The sequence below is a fragment of the Muscardinus avellanarius genome, assembly GCF_963383645.1.
Source record: "Muscardinus avellanarius genome assembly, chromosome: 17".
In the NCBI taxonomy this organism is placed as follows: domain Eukaryota; kingdom Metazoa; phylum Chordata; class Mammalia; order Rodentia; family Gliridae; genus Muscardinus; species Muscardinus avellanarius.
Window position 1 is genome coordinate 42,041,443 of NC_137803.1, and position 21,917 is coordinate 42,063,359.

General features: G+C 36.7%; 1 protein-coding gene across 6 annotated transcripts in view; it reads left to right on the forward strand.

Annotated features, from left to right (window-relative positions):
- Nucleotides 1-20,663, forward strand: part of NOL4 (nucleolar protein 4) — a gene marked incomplete at both ends in the record, with an annotated part of 335,519 nt that extends 314,856 nt beyond the window's left edge. For all 6 annotated transcript variants that reach the window (XM_080714434.1, XM_080714433.1, XM_080714435.1 and 3 more), the window contains one exon: nucleotides 20,470-20,663. In XM_080714434.1, coding sequence (XP_080570560.1) covers nucleotides 20,470-20,663 — 194 coding nt within the window. The remainder of the gene's footprint in view (nucleotides 1-20,469) is intronic.
- Nucleotides 20,664-21,917: the final 1,254 nt, after the last annotated feature.

The window sequence follows — 21,917 nt, forward strand, 5'->3', positions numbered from 1 at the left end:
TCTAATTTCCTGGTCATTGGTTCATCTCAAGTTGACTCTTGTGCATGGTGAGAGATAGGGACTTAATTTTATTTCTCTATAAATGGATAATCAGTTTTCCCAATACCATTTGTTAAAAAGGCTCTCTTTTCTCCAACATATATGTTTGGCACATTTGTTGAAAATCAACTGCCTATAAGTATGTGGATTGTTTCCTGTATCTTCTGTTCTGTTCCATACCCCTGTCTACTGTTTTTGTGCCCATACCATGCTGTTTTTATTACTCTGGCTCTGTAGAATAACACTAAAGAAGGAAATTTAAGAATATCTTAGAAGATAAAAAGATCTCTCATGCTCTTGGGTAGGCAGAACAAATATTTTTAAATGGCCATTCTAACTAAGAGTGATCTACAGAGTCGATGAAATCCCTGTCAAAATACCAATGTCATTCTTCACAAACTTAGAAAAAAGTAGCCATATATATATAGGGAGAATAAAAGACCCAGAATGGCCAAAGCAATTCTACAAATTATACCCCAAAGCTATAGTAATAGAAAGCAGCATGGTATTTGCACAAAATCAGCCACGTTACTTTTTAAATTTTGAAACAGGGTCTCACTAAATTGCTGAGGCTGTTCTTGAATCTGTGGCACTCATATCACAGTTTCCTAAGTTTTGGGATTACAGCTTTGTACCACCAAGCCTAGATATGCTTGATTTAATTCTGACTGAGTCCAGCCAGGCATGGTGGCGCATGCTTGTAATCCTAGCATTCTGGAGGCTGAGACTGGAGGACTGCGGTTCAAGGACAGCCTCAGCTACATAGTGAGGCCATCCACAACTTAGTGAGACCCTGTTTCAAAATACAGAATAAAAGAAAAATAGGGCAAGGGGTGTAGCCTAGAGGTTGAATGCCCCTGGGTTCCATCCCCACACCCACACACACACACAAAATTCTGACTGAGTCCTAGGAGGTTTAGTGCTAAGTTTTTCGCTTTGTTCATGCTACAATAAATGGAATAATTTCTTTAATTTTATTTTTGAATTATTTATTACAAGTTCATCAAAATACAATCTCTTTCTCTTCTTGTGATGTCTTTGGTTATGGTTCAATCACTTTTTTGTTTTAGAAGCTTTCTATAAGTTTTCATGGATCTTAGGAAAAGAACATTATTGAACCCTTCCTACACTAACATCCACCCACTCAAAATTTCTTGAACCTGCTAGATCAGGTATAGTCAGATATTATCACATCTTTAATCTGTCCTGTGAACCATGTACACACACACACACACACACACACACACACACACACACACACAAGCATTCACTCTGCATTTGGTATCCAATTTTGGTGGTGTTCAAATCCACATAGGAAACCTGGTGTATATTTCAGATATTTAGCCATATAAGTAGTTATAAGACAGGTTTTATAAATTTACAGTTTGAATATACATATAATAAGACCACTTTTAGGTCCACCTTCATGTAGAAGTCTTTCCCATCCCACCAAAAATTACTGTCAGAAAGATCCAGTCTAAAAGGACTAGAGAATTTCTTTAACAGAAATTTTTTCATTTTTTAAATGTGACAAAGAAACCAATAGAACTGGTGTGATGACACATGCCTTTAATCCTAGTCACTGGGAGGCTGAGACAGGAAGACTGCAGGGTTCTGCCAGCCTTAGAAACTTAGCAAAACTTAGAAACTTAGCAACTTAGTGAGACCATATTTCAAAATAAAAAATAAAAGTAGGGCTGGGACATCGCTCAGATGTAGAATGTCTCTGGGTTCAATCCTTAGTGTCACAAACAAACAAAAATAAAGAAAAGAGAAAAGAAAACAAAAGAAGAGAAAACAAAAGAAAAGAAAAGAAAGGAGGAAAGGAGGAGAGAGATAGGGAGGAAGGAGGGAGAGGTAGGCCTGGAAAGTTTAGTGACTCACTGAAGGTCAAAGATGTTAATTTGGGGTTTGTTTAGTTCATGGTGTGTGTGTGTGTGTGTGTGTGTGTGTGTGTGTGTTTACATGATGACATAGAGCTCTCTCAAGGACATAGCAAAGAGTAACTGAAACCTGAGAACAAGTAGATCATTCAGGATGGCATGAAGGAAATTAAAAATGATGTGACTTTCTTTGTGCAATGGCTTCAGACTGAGTGTAACTGAGTTAAAACAATAATGGCAACTCCAAAACAGTAAGAGAATAGTTTTGGAAAACAACAGACTCAGATTTAAACCAAAGAGAATTGCAAAGAGCAATTTTGAAAAGTATTGCAAAGAACATTTTCCTTTGGGTTAAGACAAGTGCCGTGGAGCCAGGATGTAGCTCAGTGGTAAAGCGCCTGCTTTGCAGGTGTGGCACTCTGGGTTCGATCCCCAGTTCCAAAAAAGACAAATAAAAAAAAAAAAAACTTAAAAAATAAGCTAAGAACAAACAACAACAACAACAAATCACCGGGCGTGGTGGCGCACGCTTGTAATCCCAGCGCTTGGGAGGTTGAAACAGGAGAATCGCACAGGTTCGAAGCCAGCCTCAGCTACTGAGTGAGGCTCTCAGCAACTTAGTGAGACCCTGTTTTCAAATAAAGTATAAAATAGGTCTGGGAGTATAGCCTCGAGGAAGAAAAGCCCCTGGGTTCCACCCCCAGTACTGCCAAAAAAAGAAAAAGAAAAGAAATAAGCGCCCAGAACAATGGTAATGTGTGGCAAAGGAATTGTTTAACTCCCATCTGCTCTCATAGTGGGGACTGAGCCAGGGGCTCTCCTAGACCACTAAGCTACACCCCAGCTCTGTTTTAATTATCCTTTTGAAATAGATCATCACGAAGTTGTTTAGGCTCCCCTCAAATTTGTGATCCCCCTGCCTAACCCTCCGAAGCAGCTGGGATGACAGGTGTGCCCCACCACACTAGACTGTATTTTAATGTAAAACTATCTCTAAATACCTTTTTATTCTCCAGGAATTCATACTACCTGTAATTCTGCTATTGTCTACTGTTGATTTGGTTTATTTATTTATTTTTTAATCACAGAATGGCAGCTAGATGGGTTAGGCTTTCTTTCATTTACCTTTATTTGGGATCTTCATGAATTCTCAGCTCTCCGAGTATTTTGAATTTTCAAATAGTATTATCTATTATTTTTTTATCTCTTTAAGACATTAAAATAGTCATTCCCTGAAACAGATTTGAAGCTGTGGAAAGAAACTGCATACATATGCATACATCCTGAGAACTAAAAAGGACCCAACAGAAGATTAGCATCCTAATAGATGCCAACATCTTATCTGATGACAACTCTTGTTAATCTAAGTTTAAGGATTCTTGAGTTTAGGATTTGTGCATCTGCAAAATGTGGAAGAAAGCCCCTTCCAAGAGACCAAGCTGAATTAATTTTGCATCTGAATTTATGAAGCAGATGAAGACAATCGAGACCAAACCATTAAGTGAAGAAACCGAGAATCTGATGCAAATTGGCAGCAAATCTGAAGAAAGAGGGCAAAAACTGAAAAAAATGATGCTTCTAGACCCTTTTAAACTGTTGTAAAAATAACACAAGTCCTGAAAATTGGATTACGTTGAAGAAGAATGCGAAGGCAGAAGAAAGAAAATGGAAATGGAACACTTAGTAATATTTGAGTAACATTTCACTTAAATATCATGGGGTTTTCCATGTTCAATTCATTGTAATTTTAAAAGAAGAAAAATTTAATAAGGCATAATCAATAACCTCAAGAAACTTACACATCAAAATAGAAGATGAAACATTTTTCTTAATCTTGTTTAAGTGTCAAAATACTGTATTTAAATACTTACTCTACTTCTCCATCCTTCCACTCCTTGAAAGATGAATCACTGTTGCAGTTGTCTTTATTTTAGCACTTATATCATTGACTTGTGACATATGTTTTCAAACATTTTTTCCTAAGTAGATGTGCATTCCTTGAGAGCAGAAACTTTATCTTGCTCACTATTACATTCCCCTGAGTAAAGACAGACATATAAGAAAAACACAATCATATTGGTCTCATAAATTAATATTTGAAATATATACTTAATGTTCAAAGCTAAAAAGGTAGAGTGAATTATTTAGTTATTTTGGGTGATGGGGTGAAGTATTAAAAATTATAAAAAGCAAAGGAATTAGAGGAGTAAAGCAAGATTACACAGAATTTGGGGGAGGATTCTATGGATACCCAAGGAAGACTTCATCAACTTATGGCCAAAGACTTCATCACAAGGAAAGAGTCTATCTCCTCACAGTGCCAGAGTGCCCTTCAAGTCCTTCATTCACCAACTTCCATTTGCTTAGAGCTGGCAAGGGTCTGCACCCAACCATCCAAATTTTTGAGTTGGATTGCCATCAAAATGACAGCAGTTACAATTTGTATAAAGAATGTATTCAAATTATCCAACTGAAATGTGCAGCAAGCAGCCAACCCTCCTGTTATTATCCCATCCATTTACATAGGACTTTGGAATGCTTTCTTTCTGTCAGGAAGTTCACATTGAGCTGTCTAAAGAGGGCAATTGTGGTTCACTCTGGTTTCTCCATTGGATCTCTTAAGTCTAAATTATATGCATAATGCATAATTTAACTACTGATGTTTCCTCTCCACACATTCCACGGGGCCGACTTTTCAATTTGTTATTCAACTCTGATATAAACTGGGCTCATATACAGACTCAAATCTAACAGGACCAAATTGTTGTAATAATGGCCATAATAACTAACATTTGTATGACAATTTCTAGTTTGCCAGAAACTTTACATCCATTGCCTTCCTTGCTCTTCGCTAATATTTAGGATTGCTGGCTTTAAAAGCTTTTCTGATCCAGTTCTGTAATTATGAGTCTAAGGAAGCCTGGCTGTAAAATTCACTATTGCAGCAGAGCTAGTTCACACTGGTACGGTTGCTTTGTATGAGGACTGTGCCAGGCATGCACATTCTAAAACATCATTTTTCCTTGTGAAATTTTCAAAGGAGCTCCTCTAATAATTCTGTTTTCACTTTTTACCTCTCACCTACTCTTAATCCATGGTAGCTAGCTTTTCCCTATCATTTTTCTTGAACTGGTCTAGACAGGCTTACTAGTGACTCTAGTTATTGCCAAACTGAAGATATTTTGGATCTTTCTTTCCCTGGATTTCTTGGGCATATTCAAATTTCTTGATGGTTCAGACCTTGATATATGCACACTCCTGGGCATCTGCAACACCATTGTCATGCAGCGTGTCTCATATCGTGTTCTGCAGGCTTTCCAAGTGCGTCTTGCCACTTTGCCTTTCCATGCTGAGATTTCCCTAGCACCCCACACTTTTCCTTTTAATCTTCTTGTTCCATACACAGGTTTCATATGGTTTCAAGTGCAAAATATGCCCAAATCTGCATAAATACATTCTTCCCAAGGAGTATTCAGATATTATATCCACTTGTCTACCAGGCAGCTTGATCCAGACACCTCAAGAAAGTACAGGTGGAGTTAGTCGATGATGAATTCTTAGTTATCTACACGTTGCTGCCTGACTCTGAGTACACCTCTTGCAGGATCACCCTCCCGCACCTGGCTCTCGTCAGCCATTATGTCCCTGTCATACCTTTTCTTCTTGATTCATTCATTTGCTGGCTCAGGTTTCTTCCTGTCTTTTCATATACCTAAGTGTATCTCTAATGATTTAACTTGACTATTGTGTTTCTAGATTATACACAGTATAAGAACAGGCGAGATAACTTTTCTATTATATCACCACTGTCAGTAATTGATTGATAGTAGCACTACATTGAAATAAATGTGTATGTCAATTACTTGAGTGAAAGAAATTGTTTCAATAAAATATCCTGTCCTTTTGGAGATCGTAATTAGATCCAATTAAGTGTGGGAATAATTCATTGAAGTTAGGGACATCTCTATTTTTTTCAATACCCAGAGAGCACAAAATATTGAAGAAAATAATTTTATGTCAAAAATTTTAAAAATATTTTGAAATATATAAATTCTGCTTTAAAATGTGTTCAGCTTAAGCTTAATCCTCTGATTCAGGAAAAAAGCTGTTTGCCATAGTTATTCAGGGGCCTGAGAAGGTGTATATACTCTACTTTCCACTCTTAATGAATTGTCCTGGCTTGATAGTCATGTACAAGAAGTAGTGCAGGTGTGTGGGGAGGTGACCACTGTCATCCAGCTCCAGGGGACTAGCTGGACATTTTTGTCCTGTGAAAATCATCTAAAGTCTAGTATACAAAGACCCACAGATAATGACCTTGGACCCCCTAACAAGGGCTCACAGAAGCTATGAAATCCTCTATGTCCCTTCACATAATGGGGAGAGATCTACATGATAACATACTTTGTGAAAGAAGGTGGCTGTGATCTAATCAAAGTCAACTTAAATGTGATTATGCAGTTATTATATCTCCACAGATTTCCAGTTAAACCTACATGAGTTGTCAAAGCACATTCTTCAGCACAGAGTGAACTTTAAAAAAATCGGTGTACTATATCTAGATATTTTTCCACCATTGTGTTGAACTTGTTGCAAGTTCCTCTGTTGAGGATGGTGGTGCACACCTGTAATCCTAGTACTTGGGAGGCTGGGACAGGAAAATCATAGGTATAAACAACCCTCCACAATTTAGTGAGACTCTCAACAACCCTTTAACCCTGCTTTAAAACAAAATAAATTTTTTTAAGTGGCTGTGGGTGTAGCTTGGAAGTAGAACATCACTGGGGTCAATACTGTGTTGAACAGCACAGAGGAACATTTTCATTATCACAGAAATTTGTATTAAAAAATGCTGATTCACACTATTATGTTGGCCTCTGAATGATTTTGTTATTGAAGAAAACCTTTTCTTCATCTATTCTACCATGTTCTTTGCATTTAATTTTGTTCTATCATACACTTCTCAGTGAAATAAATAAATGGAACCAGTGGAAAAACTTCATGGAAACTTGAATATCAATTCTTAAATAAAAATACTTTTAATTCACACTGCCAGGCTCTTAAGTACCTTGACGGTTTTGTGGTTCTGAGAAGAATTAATTTCTATACAAATTAAAGCCTCTTTGGCATCAGCTGGAATTACTCTGAAACTAGAAGCAAAATAAATTTTGAAAGATTTAATTGTGACAGAATTTTAAATTGTGCATTTTATCGAAAAACAAGCCCAAACACATACATGAGACCATGTGTGTGATACTGAGTTCATTCCATGCTTCCAGCTTCTTTACAAAGAACAGAGTAATAATCTAAGATTTAATTGAGATTGTGCATGCCTTATACATATATGCACTGAGATACATAGAGATTCAGAGAGATGATGCCTGTTTATGAAGTTTAATAACTAAAAACCATGTTAATCATTGGCTGAAAAATTATAAGAAAATTATAGGAATTGTCAGCACAATCAAAAGGAGCATCTTTCAGTTGCTCACTAGCCTCTACATCTCCCACGGGGGCTGCTGTAGGTCAGACAACCTCCGAGAAGGGCTCTGAAAAAGGGGGTGAGCGACCCTGTGCCGTCCCTGGCCTGCCCAGCACATGTAACTGGCTCTAAGTCCCACACTGATCTGGCACTTCTCACAGCAGCTTCATAAAGCCCATCCTTCCCTGCACACTAACATGGAACTCTGCATTCTCTTAAGCCTCTCTTGAGGCCAGGGATGGTGGAGCACACTGGTAATCCCAGCATTTGGGAGGATGAGACCAGAGGATCCAGTTAGTGGACAGCCTCAGCTACTTAGTGAGGCCCTTTGCAACTCAGGGAAACTTTGTCTCAAAATAAAGAATAAAAAATAGGGCTGTGGGTGTTGCTTGGAGATATAATGCCCCTGGGTTCCATCCCCAGTACTACCAAAAAAAGAAAAAAAAAAAAAAAAAAGATTCTCTTGATAATTCTATGCTATGCCTACTCACTGAAGAGAAGGAATGAAAAGAAGACCTCATGCATATTTTGGGATCTCTGTCTTGACAAACTGGTGAACTCTTCAGGGACAGTTTAGGTGGCATGATCTTAGGGGACATGAGCACCTTATGTTTGGAATGGGTGGCTTTGCTTCCTCACTCCACTTTGACCCCTGACACATCCTCAAGGGATGTGTTTGAACATACCTATTAAATTTCACTGGTCTTCCAGCCTTCTGCCACTCAGGAATGGGCTGAGTTCAGCATTCTCAGCTTTTCTAGGGAGTCAGAAATATTACTTTCTGTAATGAAACTGAATTAGGCGTTGTCCACATCCCCCTTTCCTGGCTCAGGTGCCTCCCAGAGGTGGGCACCAGGCTGCTCATCTCCCAAGGCTGCAGATCTCGGGTCTATCTGCTTAAATCACGGCACCAATGTCGTCATCACAGATTGCCTCATGTTTTGCTCTCATGTTAAAATTTTCCGATTTAAACATGATTAAAATGACAGCTAATACTCCGTTTTGTGATTTCAGTGCAGGAGGTGATTATAAATGGCATTTGGCTCTTGAGTGATAAGCAAATGCTGTTTCTGAAATTCCTCCTTTCATCTACGTGCCGTGCTAGAGCTGGTGCAAACTTTGTCCTTTCTCTCTCTTTTTCTTTCTTCTTTCTTTCTTTCTTGGTACTGGGGATGGAACAACACAGAGGGATTTTACTTCTAAGCTACAACCCAGCCATATTTTATATATTTATTTATTTACTTATTTATTTTTGAAACGGGATCTTGCTAAATTGCTGATTATCTTTACTAAATTGCAGAGGCTGGCGTTCTGCTCCCTATGTTGCTATATGGTCTACTCACTCAAATGCAATTTAACAATTATTTCAAAAATCAAGTGTGTGATGACTGACATTCTCACCATTATCTAAGTGACCACGAGGAGAAACAAATTACTTTTGGTAATATAATCCTTTTGAATGTTCTGATTTGATATGAGTAGCATGTCTGCCAGGGATTGTAGCGAGTGCTTTGATCCCAGTACTGAGAGAGAGGCTGAGACAGGAGGGTTTCAGACTCATTGCTAGTCTCAGCAACTTAGCAAGGCCCTCTGAAAATTAATGACTCTGTTTTAAAATAAAATAAAAAATAGAGTAGGGCTGGTGGTGTAGCTCACAGGTATAATGCCCCTAGATTTAAGCCCCAGTAATACACACACACACACACACACACACACACACACACACACACACACACACAGCACATTCACTGGAATTCAGGGACTTGTTTTCTAGTCTTCCTTCTTTCTTTTATTTATTCATTATTTTTTGTACTGGAAGGTGGATTCTTGGAGCTACACCCGCAGACCTTTTGTTTTGTAATTGAAGCAAGGCCTAGCAAGCTGCTGGTGTTAGCAACAAACCTGAGACCTCCTGTCCCAACCTCCCAGGTACTGGGATTACAGGTGTGCGCCTCCATGCACAACGTTTTTCTGGCTTCCATTACTCACAGTTGATTACTCTCTCTTTCTTGTCCTTTGGAACATTATTGTACGGTATTTTTTCTAAGCATCTAGTTCCTAAAAACATTCATGACCACAGTTTTTCCATAATTGTAAGGGAGTTCCTACCCTGTTTATTTTTATTGAGTCCCTTCAGAGCAGACACAATTTATAATATCCTTACCTCTTTCACATCCTTGGCCCCTGTAGGCCATTCTTCTATAACTCTGACCAACCATGGCCACTCCCATAACGTTTTCCATTTCTTGTAAAATGTTAATTTCCTTAATAAGCCACTTAAGGATAAGAAACGCGGAGAAGAACATGAAACTTAGTGGAAATCCATCAACTCTCTCTTTATTAACATGCAAGAAAATATTTTGTCTACATCTATAAAAATGATGTGCTTAACTTTTAAGTCTCTTGATGTCTGATGAAACCATGTAAATACTTGATAAATCAGTAAGAGAAGGCAGGCAAACACACTCTACCTTTGAATATGACTTCTTAAAATTGTATGTTTCTTAAATCTCTACTTTTACCTCCAAAAAATGAGATAAAAGGAAACACTCAGCATAAATATTCTGTATTTCACAAGTCCTGGTTTTCTGTATAGTTTTGGAAAGTTATAAATTGAATGTAGATATTATTTTTAAGCATACAGAAAAGCCTTGCCTATTGAATTTCATTTAACATTTTTTCTTTTTTTGTGTGTGGTATGGGGGGTAAAACCCAGGGGTCTTCTACCTCCAGGCTACACTCCCAGACTTACATTTTATTTGGAAACAGAGTCTCACTAAGTTGCTGAGAGCCTCACTAAGTAACTGAGGCTGGCTTCGAACCTGCGTGATCCTCCTGTCTCAGTCTCCCAAGTGAAGAGATTACAAGCATGTGCCACCACACCCGGCTTTTTCTTTTGATTTCAGTTTAATGCATCAATTTAATAATAGCCTATTATTTCCAGACCTTTATCACTTACTCTTTCAGGAAGTTGATGTTTGTTTTCCTTTTTTTTTTTAACCTTAATTTATTAGCCTCTGAGGGCAAAAAAGATGCTCCAGAACAAGGAGCAAAATCTATTTACCCTACCCCCCCCCCGCCCCGCAAGGCAGAGCCAGCCTTAAAATGACCTTGGCTGTCATCATGTGAGCATCTTGGTAAAAGATGTGTTGATTAAAATCTTATGGGCTTCTTTTGGCAAAAAAAAAAAAGAAAAGAAAAGACAGAATGATCTCTGAGAATGTTAATATAAGTGAAACTAATAAATTGCATGAGTGATTTATTCCATTAATGTATAACATGTAAATATAAGAATATTTATGGGACACTACAAATATATTCTATAACATGATTTTCATAACTATTACTACTTAAAGTGAACCCTGAAAGGAAATTTAAAATACATGAATAAGAATGACATATTCTACATAACTATACATTTGTAAGATTATTAATAGTGATGGGAAAATTGGAAAATTATGAAAAAAGAAAATTCTCTAATTTTGTGCTTCAAGACAGCCAGTGATAAAAATGTACAGATTTACCATAGTTTAAAGGACTTTTCATAGGAAATATTTTTCAATATATTAATGATTAAGCTGAGTTAGTGATGAAGTTTTACAATATTTCTATAATATTGTATTATAATACAATAGTATTTATGAATTTAATTATTAATTAATAATCACAATTCTAGAGGTGTTAACCTTTAGTAACTAACATGTATTTTACCTCATGAGCCATCAGTGTTTCTGTTATAGTAATAGCTTGCCTAAAATTTTAAGTCATTCTGGAACAAAATATCAAATCTAATCACTGTGGGATAAGTATGTGTACAGTCAATATCTAGGAATTTAAAATAATTTATAAGGGCATTAAGCATAGAGAAGAAAATGACACTCCTATTTCATCCTTATGTCCATATCTACCTTTGAGTGAACATAATTAGATAATAACCTTAAAATGTTAAAAGAGACTTAGAAGCTAAGTGTGGTGGCTCATACTTGTAATCCCAGCATTTGGGAGACAGAGACAGGAGGATTGCAGTTCGAGGACAGCCTCAGCTACTTAGTGATGTCCTTTGCAACTCTGAGACCCTGTTTCAAAATAAAGAGTAAAAAACATAGTGGAAATTTTCTATCAGTTTTACTGAGCCAGGGAATGCCCACACATTTCACTAATTATTATTTTGGATATGTCCACGAGGGTGTTTCTGTTTAGAGTCAACATTTGAGTGAGGAGAGGGAGTGAAGCAGATCGCCCTCCCTCGAGTAGATGGCATTATCCAGTTCCCTGAAGACCCAAAGAGAAAAATCAGCTGAAGAAGAGGGAATTTCTCCCGTCTGAAACTGCTTGAGCTAAAACATGAGTCTTGTCCTGCTTCCAGACTCACACTTGAAACATCAATGCTGTTAGCGCTCTGAGCCTGCCAGCATTGCAATTGCAAGTACCACTACCAGCTCTTCTGGTTCTCATGCCTGTGGACTCAGACTGCAGCAACACCATTGGCTTTCCTGCGTCTCCAGCTTGCTGAAGAAGATCTTGAGATCTCAGCCTCCATAAACTGCAGGGGCCAATATCCTATTTTATACACACACACACACATATATACACATCCCGTGTGTGTGTGTGTGTGTGTGTGTGTGTGTGCATGCGTGCGTGTGTGTGTGTGTGTCTACCCACATTAGGGAGAGCAATCTTCTTTACTGGGTCTCTTAATTAAAACGCTGATTTCATCAGGTCATGTGTGTGTGTGTGTGTGTGTGTGTGTGTGTGTGTGTGTGTACACATATCTATAGTAATTATATATGTACATGTATATACATACTATATATATGTATATATATATATATATATAATTCTTTTTCTCTGAGATCCCTATTAATGTTAAATAAATGTTTAGAATTCAATATAATTCTTTAATTCCTTATTATAGCTTGGAAATGAAGGCAAGGACAATTTCCTAGCTAAGAATGACATCACATTTATTTGATCATTTATATAATTCCATTTCAGTTTTCTATTTTGATAAGCTGACACAGTGCTGTAATACAAGTAGAGCTTTGATTTTACTTATAAAGTATCTCCAAATATTTCTGGGAAGAGATTGATTGCATACACATATACAGATATGATTTATAACTGATGCTTACAAATTGTGGCTTATCAACTTTTGTTCCCATGAAAATAACACAAAATAAAAGTGTGAAGGAATAACACAAGGTCTCCTCTTTCTTGAGAGCATCCTGGACATTTTCATCTTACCATCCACCTTTCTAATGACACTTGTTACTAATCCTTGAAATAAATGCTTTGAAAATTTAAGACTTTAACAGTAGCCAGAGAAGGTTAGAGATGATCTTAACAGTTGTGAAAGTTTTGACCTCATGAGCTCTTTGAAAAATGGACACATTGGTTCATTTCTGGTTTTAGAGATTGTGTTCTGTTACTTAAGTGTATATAAATAATATATAAACACATAACACAATGGATTATTATGCACTCATGCAGTCTATGTGTAATTCAAATGAAGTTATAATTTAATTTAAATAAAGTTACAAGTTTCTCTCTCTCACACACTCCCATTCCTGGCATTGTCTGTATAGTTTCCCACAAACCACAAATAGGCTAGAAGCCGAAGCATACTATGAGTCTTTTTCTCGCAAATTGCAAAGACTTTGGGGAAGATGACTCACAGTCCAATTATTCTACAGTTTATCATAATGACTAGTCAGGTCTCTACAAAATACTAAATTGGAAATTTATGTGGAAAGGTCACACGCTGAACTCATTCAGGAAGGATTAAGAAGGCAAGTATTGAAAACAACTACTCAGAAAATTGACTGTAGATATGAACAAAAATGTAAAATGTTCAAGTGTAATTTTCCCCTTTGGTCTTCTTTTGACAAGATTAGTTTAGAAAAAATGAAATAAATACAAATGAATTAAAACAATATTCGGAACAGACAAAATATGGGGAGAGATGGAGGAGAAATATAATTCCTCATTTGTTAAAAAAGTTTTATTTTTAAATTTATTTTAAATTTTAGAATTTTAAAGACAGTCCAGGATATTTATGTTTTGAACTACTTAAAGACTAAATTTGTTTCTGAATAATCATGGCATTTTTTGTAGGAGACTGATATTTACAGTCCTCACTAAAATTAAACATTAAAGTGAGCAGTCAAAATTGATTTCAAATCATCTGAGAGTATATTAAAAACAGAAATATATTTTACTCAAGAAATGCTAACTGTTTTGTTGTTGTTGTTGTTTTTTGCTGTTGTAGTTCTGAGAATTGAATTGGGGGTTGAACCTGGGACATTTGACTTCTGAGCTAACCCCCTGCACTTTTTGTTGCTGTTGTGAAACAGCATCTCCCTAATTTATTGAGGCTGGCCTCAAACCAGAAATCCTCCTGCTTTACCTCCCAAGTACTAAAATTAGAGGTGTGTGCTGCCGTGTCTGGCTGCTGTCTATGCTTGAGGTTCAGTACTACTAAAAAGATGACTTACACTTTGAGGAGTCTGGGGTGCAATCATGCTTTTCTTTCCTTCCTAAATGTCTTAAATAACTATTTGGCCTAAAAGTAATAGATATTTTGCTCTTTTGTTTTCTTAACTATCTATAAAAATGTATCTTAACAATTTGGACTTTTCTTTTTTAAAAGCCTAATCCTTGGTTACCTGATATTGATTAATCCGCATTTATTAGAGAAAGGTAAATTTAAAGATGTTGGGAGAAGTTAATACTTGGAATCATAATCTTTTCGGGTTGTAGTTAGACCTAAATAAATGGACTGAGTGACTTCAGTTGAACATAGACAACAGAGGAGACATATACTTCCCACTGAAGTGCAACATCTGACATTTTCTCAAGGGAAAATACCCAGGGGAAAGTCCTCTGAGGATGGAGTGGAACCAGACTTCATATTCAAAGACCCCACATAAAACACAATCTTACAGAAATATCAAAAGAAAATTAGTGCTCGTGTGTATATTATTAATAACTCAATCATTGGCTTTATGACAAAAGTTTCGGAGCATTAAAGGTTCATTTTGCTGGGCATGGTGGCACTCATCAGTAATTCCAGTAACTGGGAGGCTTAGATAAGAGGATGGCAGCTTTAAGATCAGCCTCAGTAACATAGCAAGACTCTAAGCAACCTAGCTAAACACCGATTCAAAATAAAAAATAAAAATGGCTGGGTATCGCTCAGAGGTACAATGTCCCTGTACTTAATCCCCAGTTTCCAAAAATCAGTCATTATCTTAGAATGAAGGAAATGGCCCATCAGAAATTAACAATTGCCTAAGCCAGGCGTGGTGACGCACCCCACCTTTGTAATCCCCATGCTTGGGAGGTGGAGACAGGAGGATCCCACCGGTTTGAAGCCAGCCATACTAGCTTAAGAGACCCTGTTTCCACATAAAAAAGTATACAAAATAGGTCTGGGAGTGTAGCCCGGAGGTAGAAGGGTTTTCAGGAACCCCAGTATCACCAAAAAACAAAAACAAAAATCAAAAACAAAAACAAAACAAAACAATTGCCTATATATCATGTGTCCCCCAGATATTCCTCAAAATAAATAATAAAAGTTACAAAATTAAGAGAAATGGACACATTTGCAGTCATAGCCAAAGACTTCTTCCAGAAACCAGTGGATGTAAGGAAAAATATTTGGTTTGGGTAAAATCATAATTTAATAATACATATTATTTCAGCTATTATCCCTCTGAGCAAATGACAATGACTGAAGATCACTAACATCTGTGGGCATTATGTTCAGAAATAACCATAGCAATGAAAGTAAAAATGCTACACATTAAATTTATGGAATGAAGCTAAATTACTCTTTTGGCACACTCAAAAAATATAAAATGAATGAGCTAATCATTTTTGGAAAAATTTAATTTTAATGTTCAACTCTTATACAAATATAAATACAATATAATATTTAAATATACTATGGAATGATCAAATCAAGGTAATTAACATTTATATCCTTATGATTTTTTGTTTGAGATAGTAATTTAATTCAATTAGATATAGAAGAGGGAAATATTAAGAAAAGAATATAAGTGAAAAAATTAAGTAAATAGAAAACAAAGAAACAATTGAAAATACATCAAAAATCAAAGTAGCATTTTTAAAGGACTTTAAGACATCTGTCAAGAAACATCAAAAGCACAAGGTAATAAAATAAATAAATTAAGGAAAATTTTGTAGTAAAATATTATCTTCATGGTAGTATATTCCAAGTATACTGTTTTATATTAGGTATATTTGGCAATATTGACTTTAGTTATAGATATTGCAAATGATTCTATCACCATTATAAAAATCTATTCATTAAAAATATCAGCTCCTAAGTCGGGCATGGCGGCACACACTTGTAATCCCAGTGCTTGGGAGGCTGAGACAGGAGGATGGCACAGGTTTGAAGCCAGCCTCAGCTACTGAGTGAAGCTCTCAGCAACTTAGTGAGACCCTGTTTCCAAACAAAGTATAAAATAGGACTGGGAGTATAGCCCAGACATGGAAAAGCCTCTGGGTTACACCCCTAGTACCACAAAAGAAAAAAAAAATCAGACCCTGATTGTTTTACTAATGGGTTTTACCAAAACTTCAAGGACTCGATAATATTAATTTTAGGCATACAATTCTGAAAGAGAAAAAAACAACAGGGAAAGCAGCCCAATTCCTTTTATAATGCCCTATAATCCAACCATCAAGAAAAATATTAAAAGTTGGTCCTGGCGGCACAGGCCTGTGGTCACAGTACTTTGAAGGCTGAGAAAGGAGGATCATAGGTCCAAGGACAGCCTCAGCAACATAGTGAAGCCATGTGAAATTTAGTGAGACCATGTTCAATAAAAGAAAAAAAAAGAATATTAGAAAGGCAAACAATGCAAATAATGGTGCAAACACACTTGCAAATATAAATACAACTCATTAACATGTTAGTCTAGTACAGAAAAATTGTGGTAAATATTTGATTCTTTCATATGCCATTGAAATCATAATACTTGTATTCATCAGTTTCATCACTTTCAGTTAAGTACATAGATTGTGTACCAGTATTGGGAATGGCCTAGGAAGATTTGAGAAAGCTCTGATTATTATATTTCAAAAATTGGTGAAAGAACTTGCGTTCTGCCAAAAAAGCAGCCAACTACTCCAATTTAAATTAATCAGCTAAAGGTGATTAGCAAGTCTATAGGAGAGGGGAACTAGGATTTCCAGATCCTGATTCTAAAGGCAGGTTTACATAATAATTGCATAATCTAGCTAGGATGGGAGGAAGGGGTCGACCTTTATGAAAGGAGACACCTTGGTGGGGGAGGAACCTTACAGGGACATTTACTATGTCAGAATTATGTAAACAAGATGGAGGTCATGGGTATAAAGTGTCCAGTCCACGTGTTGTATCTTTGGTGGGGCATTCATTTGAACCAGCCCCCCATGCCATTCTGGCATGGGGCTGTAACTATCTTCTGTATTTCTATCTTTTTAATAAACTTCTTTAAATCTTCAGCAAGAGTCTGAGCTAATGTGTATTTACCCTTAGCTCAGGACAAGAACCCACTGCTTTTCTGTTTTTTTGTTTCTTTGGGGAGTTTTTGGGAAATTATTCCCAGGTGTCTAACAAAAATCCCTGGGGACAGTTTCTCAAACTGTAACAGAGTGTATATATCCTGACTTCTTTGGCACAAGTTTGATAACTTGGTGGTAAAATTTTTTGCATTCTTTAAAAAAAAAATCTTTTGTCTCTTACCCAGCTTTTCAGAATGACTATAAGAAGTAGTTCCACAAGACTTTGGTATAAAATTTAGGCACTTCAGCTGAGTGTGGTGGCACACGCCTGTAATCCCAGTACTTATTAGGCTGTCCAAGAGAATCTTAGGCTTCAGGACAGCCTCAGAAATGTAGTCGGAACCTACTACAAAATAAAAAATTAAAATAGGGCTGGGTATGTAGATCAAAGGTAAAGATGCTTCTGGGATTAATCCCCAGTACTAAAGAAAATATAGGTATTTTTAAATATTTATTTATTTATTTATTTGTTTGTTTGTTTATTTATTTATTTGTGGTACTGGGGATGGAACTCAGGGGCCTTCTACCTCCAGGCTACACTCCCAGACCTTTTTTTTTTTTTTTTTTTTTTTTGGTGGCACTGGGATTCCTGGAAGCCCTTCTATCACCGGGCTACACTCCCAGACCTATTTTATATTATTTGGAAACAGGGTCTCTTAAGCCAGCGAGGCTGACTACGAACCTGCGCGATCCTCCTGTCTCCGCCTCCCAAGCGCGGGGATTACAAGCGTGGCCACCACACCTGGCAAAATCTAGGTATTTAATGAAGGTACATAAGTGTAGCCTTATCAAGTTTGGTGAATCTTTGTCTTAACTCTGATACTGAAATCATTTTCTCTTGAAGCATTTTTTGTGGCATCATCTTTGTTCAATAGCATTTTTCTCAGTGGTCTTGTCTCAAAAAATACTTTTCTGGACTTCATTAAATCCAGCTATTTGATAAAATTTATAATTTTACTTCATACTTGATATGGCTCCTATTTATACAACATTGTTGTTTTAAGTTAAGTCAAATCATTCAAGTATGATGTGAACTCAATGAGGCAGAACTGAATGCTAGTGACAATCAGGGAGGGTTTGAGTGGTCACGAGTTCAATATTTTGCCTATTTCTGAATATATTTTTTTGCTTCCTTACTCAAATCCATAACACTAGAGAATTGAATAATAAACACACTAGCAAAAATGATTTCTTTTTAGCTTTAATTTTTATGCTCAATTTTGACCCTATAGATTCTAGAGGAAACCAAGATAATGAACCCAACTTTCTTCCAGAGAACTTAGAGATTACTGAGCTGTCTAAAGTTTGCTTATGCTAATAAACATCTGAAAGAAACTGGAAGCCATCAGTGATGGGAAGTGATCCTTAAACTGCAATATTAGAATGAAATGAGTCTCTACCTTCCCCAAAAGAACTGGAGCCCTGGCCTCATTTTCTTTTTTCTCAATTCCAGTTCAGGATACCTTCAGCAACTTGACTTGGTAGCTAAATCATCACAGAATGTTACACCTGCTAATGAAGTCATCATAGTAGCAATTCAGCTCTAGTCATCTGCATAGCTGGGAAGAAAATCCTTTCCATTTGCTTTCAGAGAGATGTGTACTGATGGATAAAATTTAAAATCCATTCATGTATGCCGCTACCATCCTGTACCTCATAATGAAGTCTGACTACAACACACCCATAAATTTAAAAATTTAAAATAAAATAAAATAGATCCATTCAAAGGCCTGAACCCCTGTTGTAATGTGTTGTTTTCTATTTAATCCACTCAGAACTTTCCAAGTAGGATAGACAGTTAACAGTTACTTGCTTGCACACAAGTGCAGTAATTCCTTTCCATAAGTGTAACATCCTCATGCTATTCCTGGCCTGGCCTGTCGGTAGCATGATTTAGTAAACATCAGAACAAATTAACTGAGTACTGCCAGAAAATCAAAGCTTTGAAAGACCACCCCGAAAAGTGGAAATGGGTTTATCTCAAAGGTCAGAGTCCCTACGTGCAAGTCTTCTCTTTTTTTTCTAATTACATTCCAAGTGAAGCTATTTCCTTCTTATGGGAAGTCTGCCTCCTTCAGGGTAAAGGGTGGAGGGAATTTTCCTGACCTGTCTTCATAATGCCTCAAGAATAATTAGTAAAAAAAAAAAAAAATTCTTGTTTTTGTTCACAAAATGAATACCATTACCTGAAATGTTAAATGTATTTATGAAAAAAAGAACTATTAAAAACCTGTTCAAGCTATTGAATCATCACAGTTTAGAAGCATGACTTTAGTTATGCGCTTAGTGATATTTTATTCAAAGATTTTAAGTTTAACATTGCAAATTTGATAGCAAATGCTGAATTAAAGCTAAGAATCTTAATAACCTAAGAATAGTTCATGTGAAGTATCTTCTCAATGCAAATGTCTGATTTAAATATTTTATTTATTTATTTATTTTTGTGGGGCCGGGGATGGAACCCAGGGGCATTTGACCTCCGAGCTACACCCCCTGCCCTATTTTTATTCTTTATTTTGAAACAGGGTGTCACTGAGTTGCAGAGGGCCTCACTAAGTAATTGAGGCTGTCCGCAAACCGCGATCCTCCAGGTCTCAGCCTCCTGAATGCTGGGATTACAAGTGTGCGACACCATGCCCAGCTTGAATTAAATATTTTAAAATAATTTTATTTTTCAGATGATACCCAAAAGCATAACTTTCAGATTTTGTTTAAATATGTAATAATAATAAAATGTAATAATAATAGTAATATACATATATATGTATGGAGAAAGAGAAGTAGCTTTAACAATATACACAGCAATATTACAAATGTCTAGTATCTCTATGGTATTCTTTGCACTAACCATCTATTTATCTCACGTCAAAAGCAGTTTTCAACCTAATATGTTCACATTTTCAATACGAATCAACCTGATGGAAAAAAAAAACCTGCAGTGAAAAAAGTGGCCACCTCTTTATTGTGCCATTTAAAAGTTATCCCTCTCCACCTAAATAAGCTACTTTCTTTCTTTCTGAGTTTACACTCCAGCCATTTGTATCACATTGTAGGATGCTTTCCAAATTCTGAATTGGTGGGATCTAAGATGTGTAATTAATGCACCAAATTAATTCATAATTCTCATTTTATGCTAATAATGAAGACACTTCTACAATATGTGGAAGATAGATTCAAAATTTAACTTTTGGAAGATCACATGTTCAAAGAATTCCCTCCCCCTCTCCTCCCCTCCCCCCTCCCCCTCCCCCTCCCCCTCTCCCTCTCTCTGTAATAAAAGGTGATGGGCAGTGTCTGCACAAAAGGCATCTAAAAATAATTTCCCAGCCGCTGGTATAACATCATGTTGATCTTTATCTGAGAGCAGATGCACCTGATTAAATATATCACTAGTTTCTCAGGAAAGAACGAGTGAAGTAATCTGTCAGCAATTTATTGCGTGCTAGCATGAGTGTTATTCACGTCTAATTTTCTGATTTTTTTCCCTAGGACCCACTGATCTCAGCATGAAGAGGCAGTTGGCGACTAGCTCGGGATCCTCCAGCAGTTCAAGCTCCAGACCTCAGCTGAGCCCGACTGAAATCAATGCCGTGAGGCAGCTTGTAGCAGGATATCGAGAATCAGCTGCGTTTTTATTGCGTTCTGCAGATGAACTGGAAAATCTCATTTTGCAACAGAACTGAATCAAATGATGACCGTATTCACTGAATTCTAAATTTGCAGTTTCCACTAATGACATTTTGATTTCCCAGCAGAGACACTTCTGGTCTCACTGCACAATCTTTTAAGAGAAACACTTCCATTATGCCACATTATCCTTGACCCACAGAGTGACGTGGTACTGTGCTTCAAAGGAACTTTGGCCTCTGAAGTACTTGAGATACTAAAATGTGTCCAGCCTATTGCTCCTTGTTTTAATGTGTCAACATAATTATCTCGGACAAAAAAAGGCTGCATATTTTTAATTCAAGGAAAACACAGAAGAAGCTTGTGGTATAAAAAAAATAGTTCAAGATCTATCTGAAATATTAGTGGAATTTGCTACTGACTCATTGGACTGAAATCTGAAGTATCTGGCAAAATAACAAAAAGCCAAATTTCTTGTTGCTACGGGATATAACAACAATGAAAAGGATCTTGTATTTTAAAAATATATGTAATTTTTATAAAAGGAAAACTTGTTTTTCATTCAAAATTGTCATTTTTACTTTGGTAACTTTTTCATAAGTCCTAAAGAAACCCGTTTTGAGAAACTACTGTAAGTACCTTTTCCACATCCCTCTGCCTTCTCCTCTTTCCAAATTCTTTCTACAAAAGTAACACCTGATGCTGGAAAACCCCTTGCCTACGTTCTTTAAGCCGTCACATCAGGAGCGACTTCTAAAAGAAGCCTGCATTTCTGCACTTGTGCTGAACCCAAAAAATTCACTCCACCCTGCAGCTTTACCATAGCAGTTTTCATCGCAAGATTTTTTTTAATATTGAAAAAGATGCATTAAAAGGGACACACACTCTGGCTTCTTTAGAACTCCTCTCTCGATTGCCGCTGCTGTCTTACAAGCATCCCTCCAGCAGCATTTGGATGTACATGACTGAATGTTGAGGTTGCAAGTGACAATCTGAAAATTTGCACTCTTGTGTGTAGGTTTTCTTTTCATTTTTCTCTTTCAGAAATAGTTTCCAAAAAGACTGTTATGTCTCCTGATATGATTTGTATAATTTACACTTTTAGCTAAAAATAAAGAACTCTCAGTGGCTGCAGCTGCAACTTAACAATGAACTGTTCGCTCCTCTTCCCCACACTGCCCCTTCTTTCTTCCTTTCTAGTATCGGATACACATGTGTGGTGTTTTCTTTGTGCCCTGATGCAAGCCTATTTTTAAAAAAAATATATTTAAGGAGAAGTACTTTAGTTCATGCTTCCTGTACAATTCGTT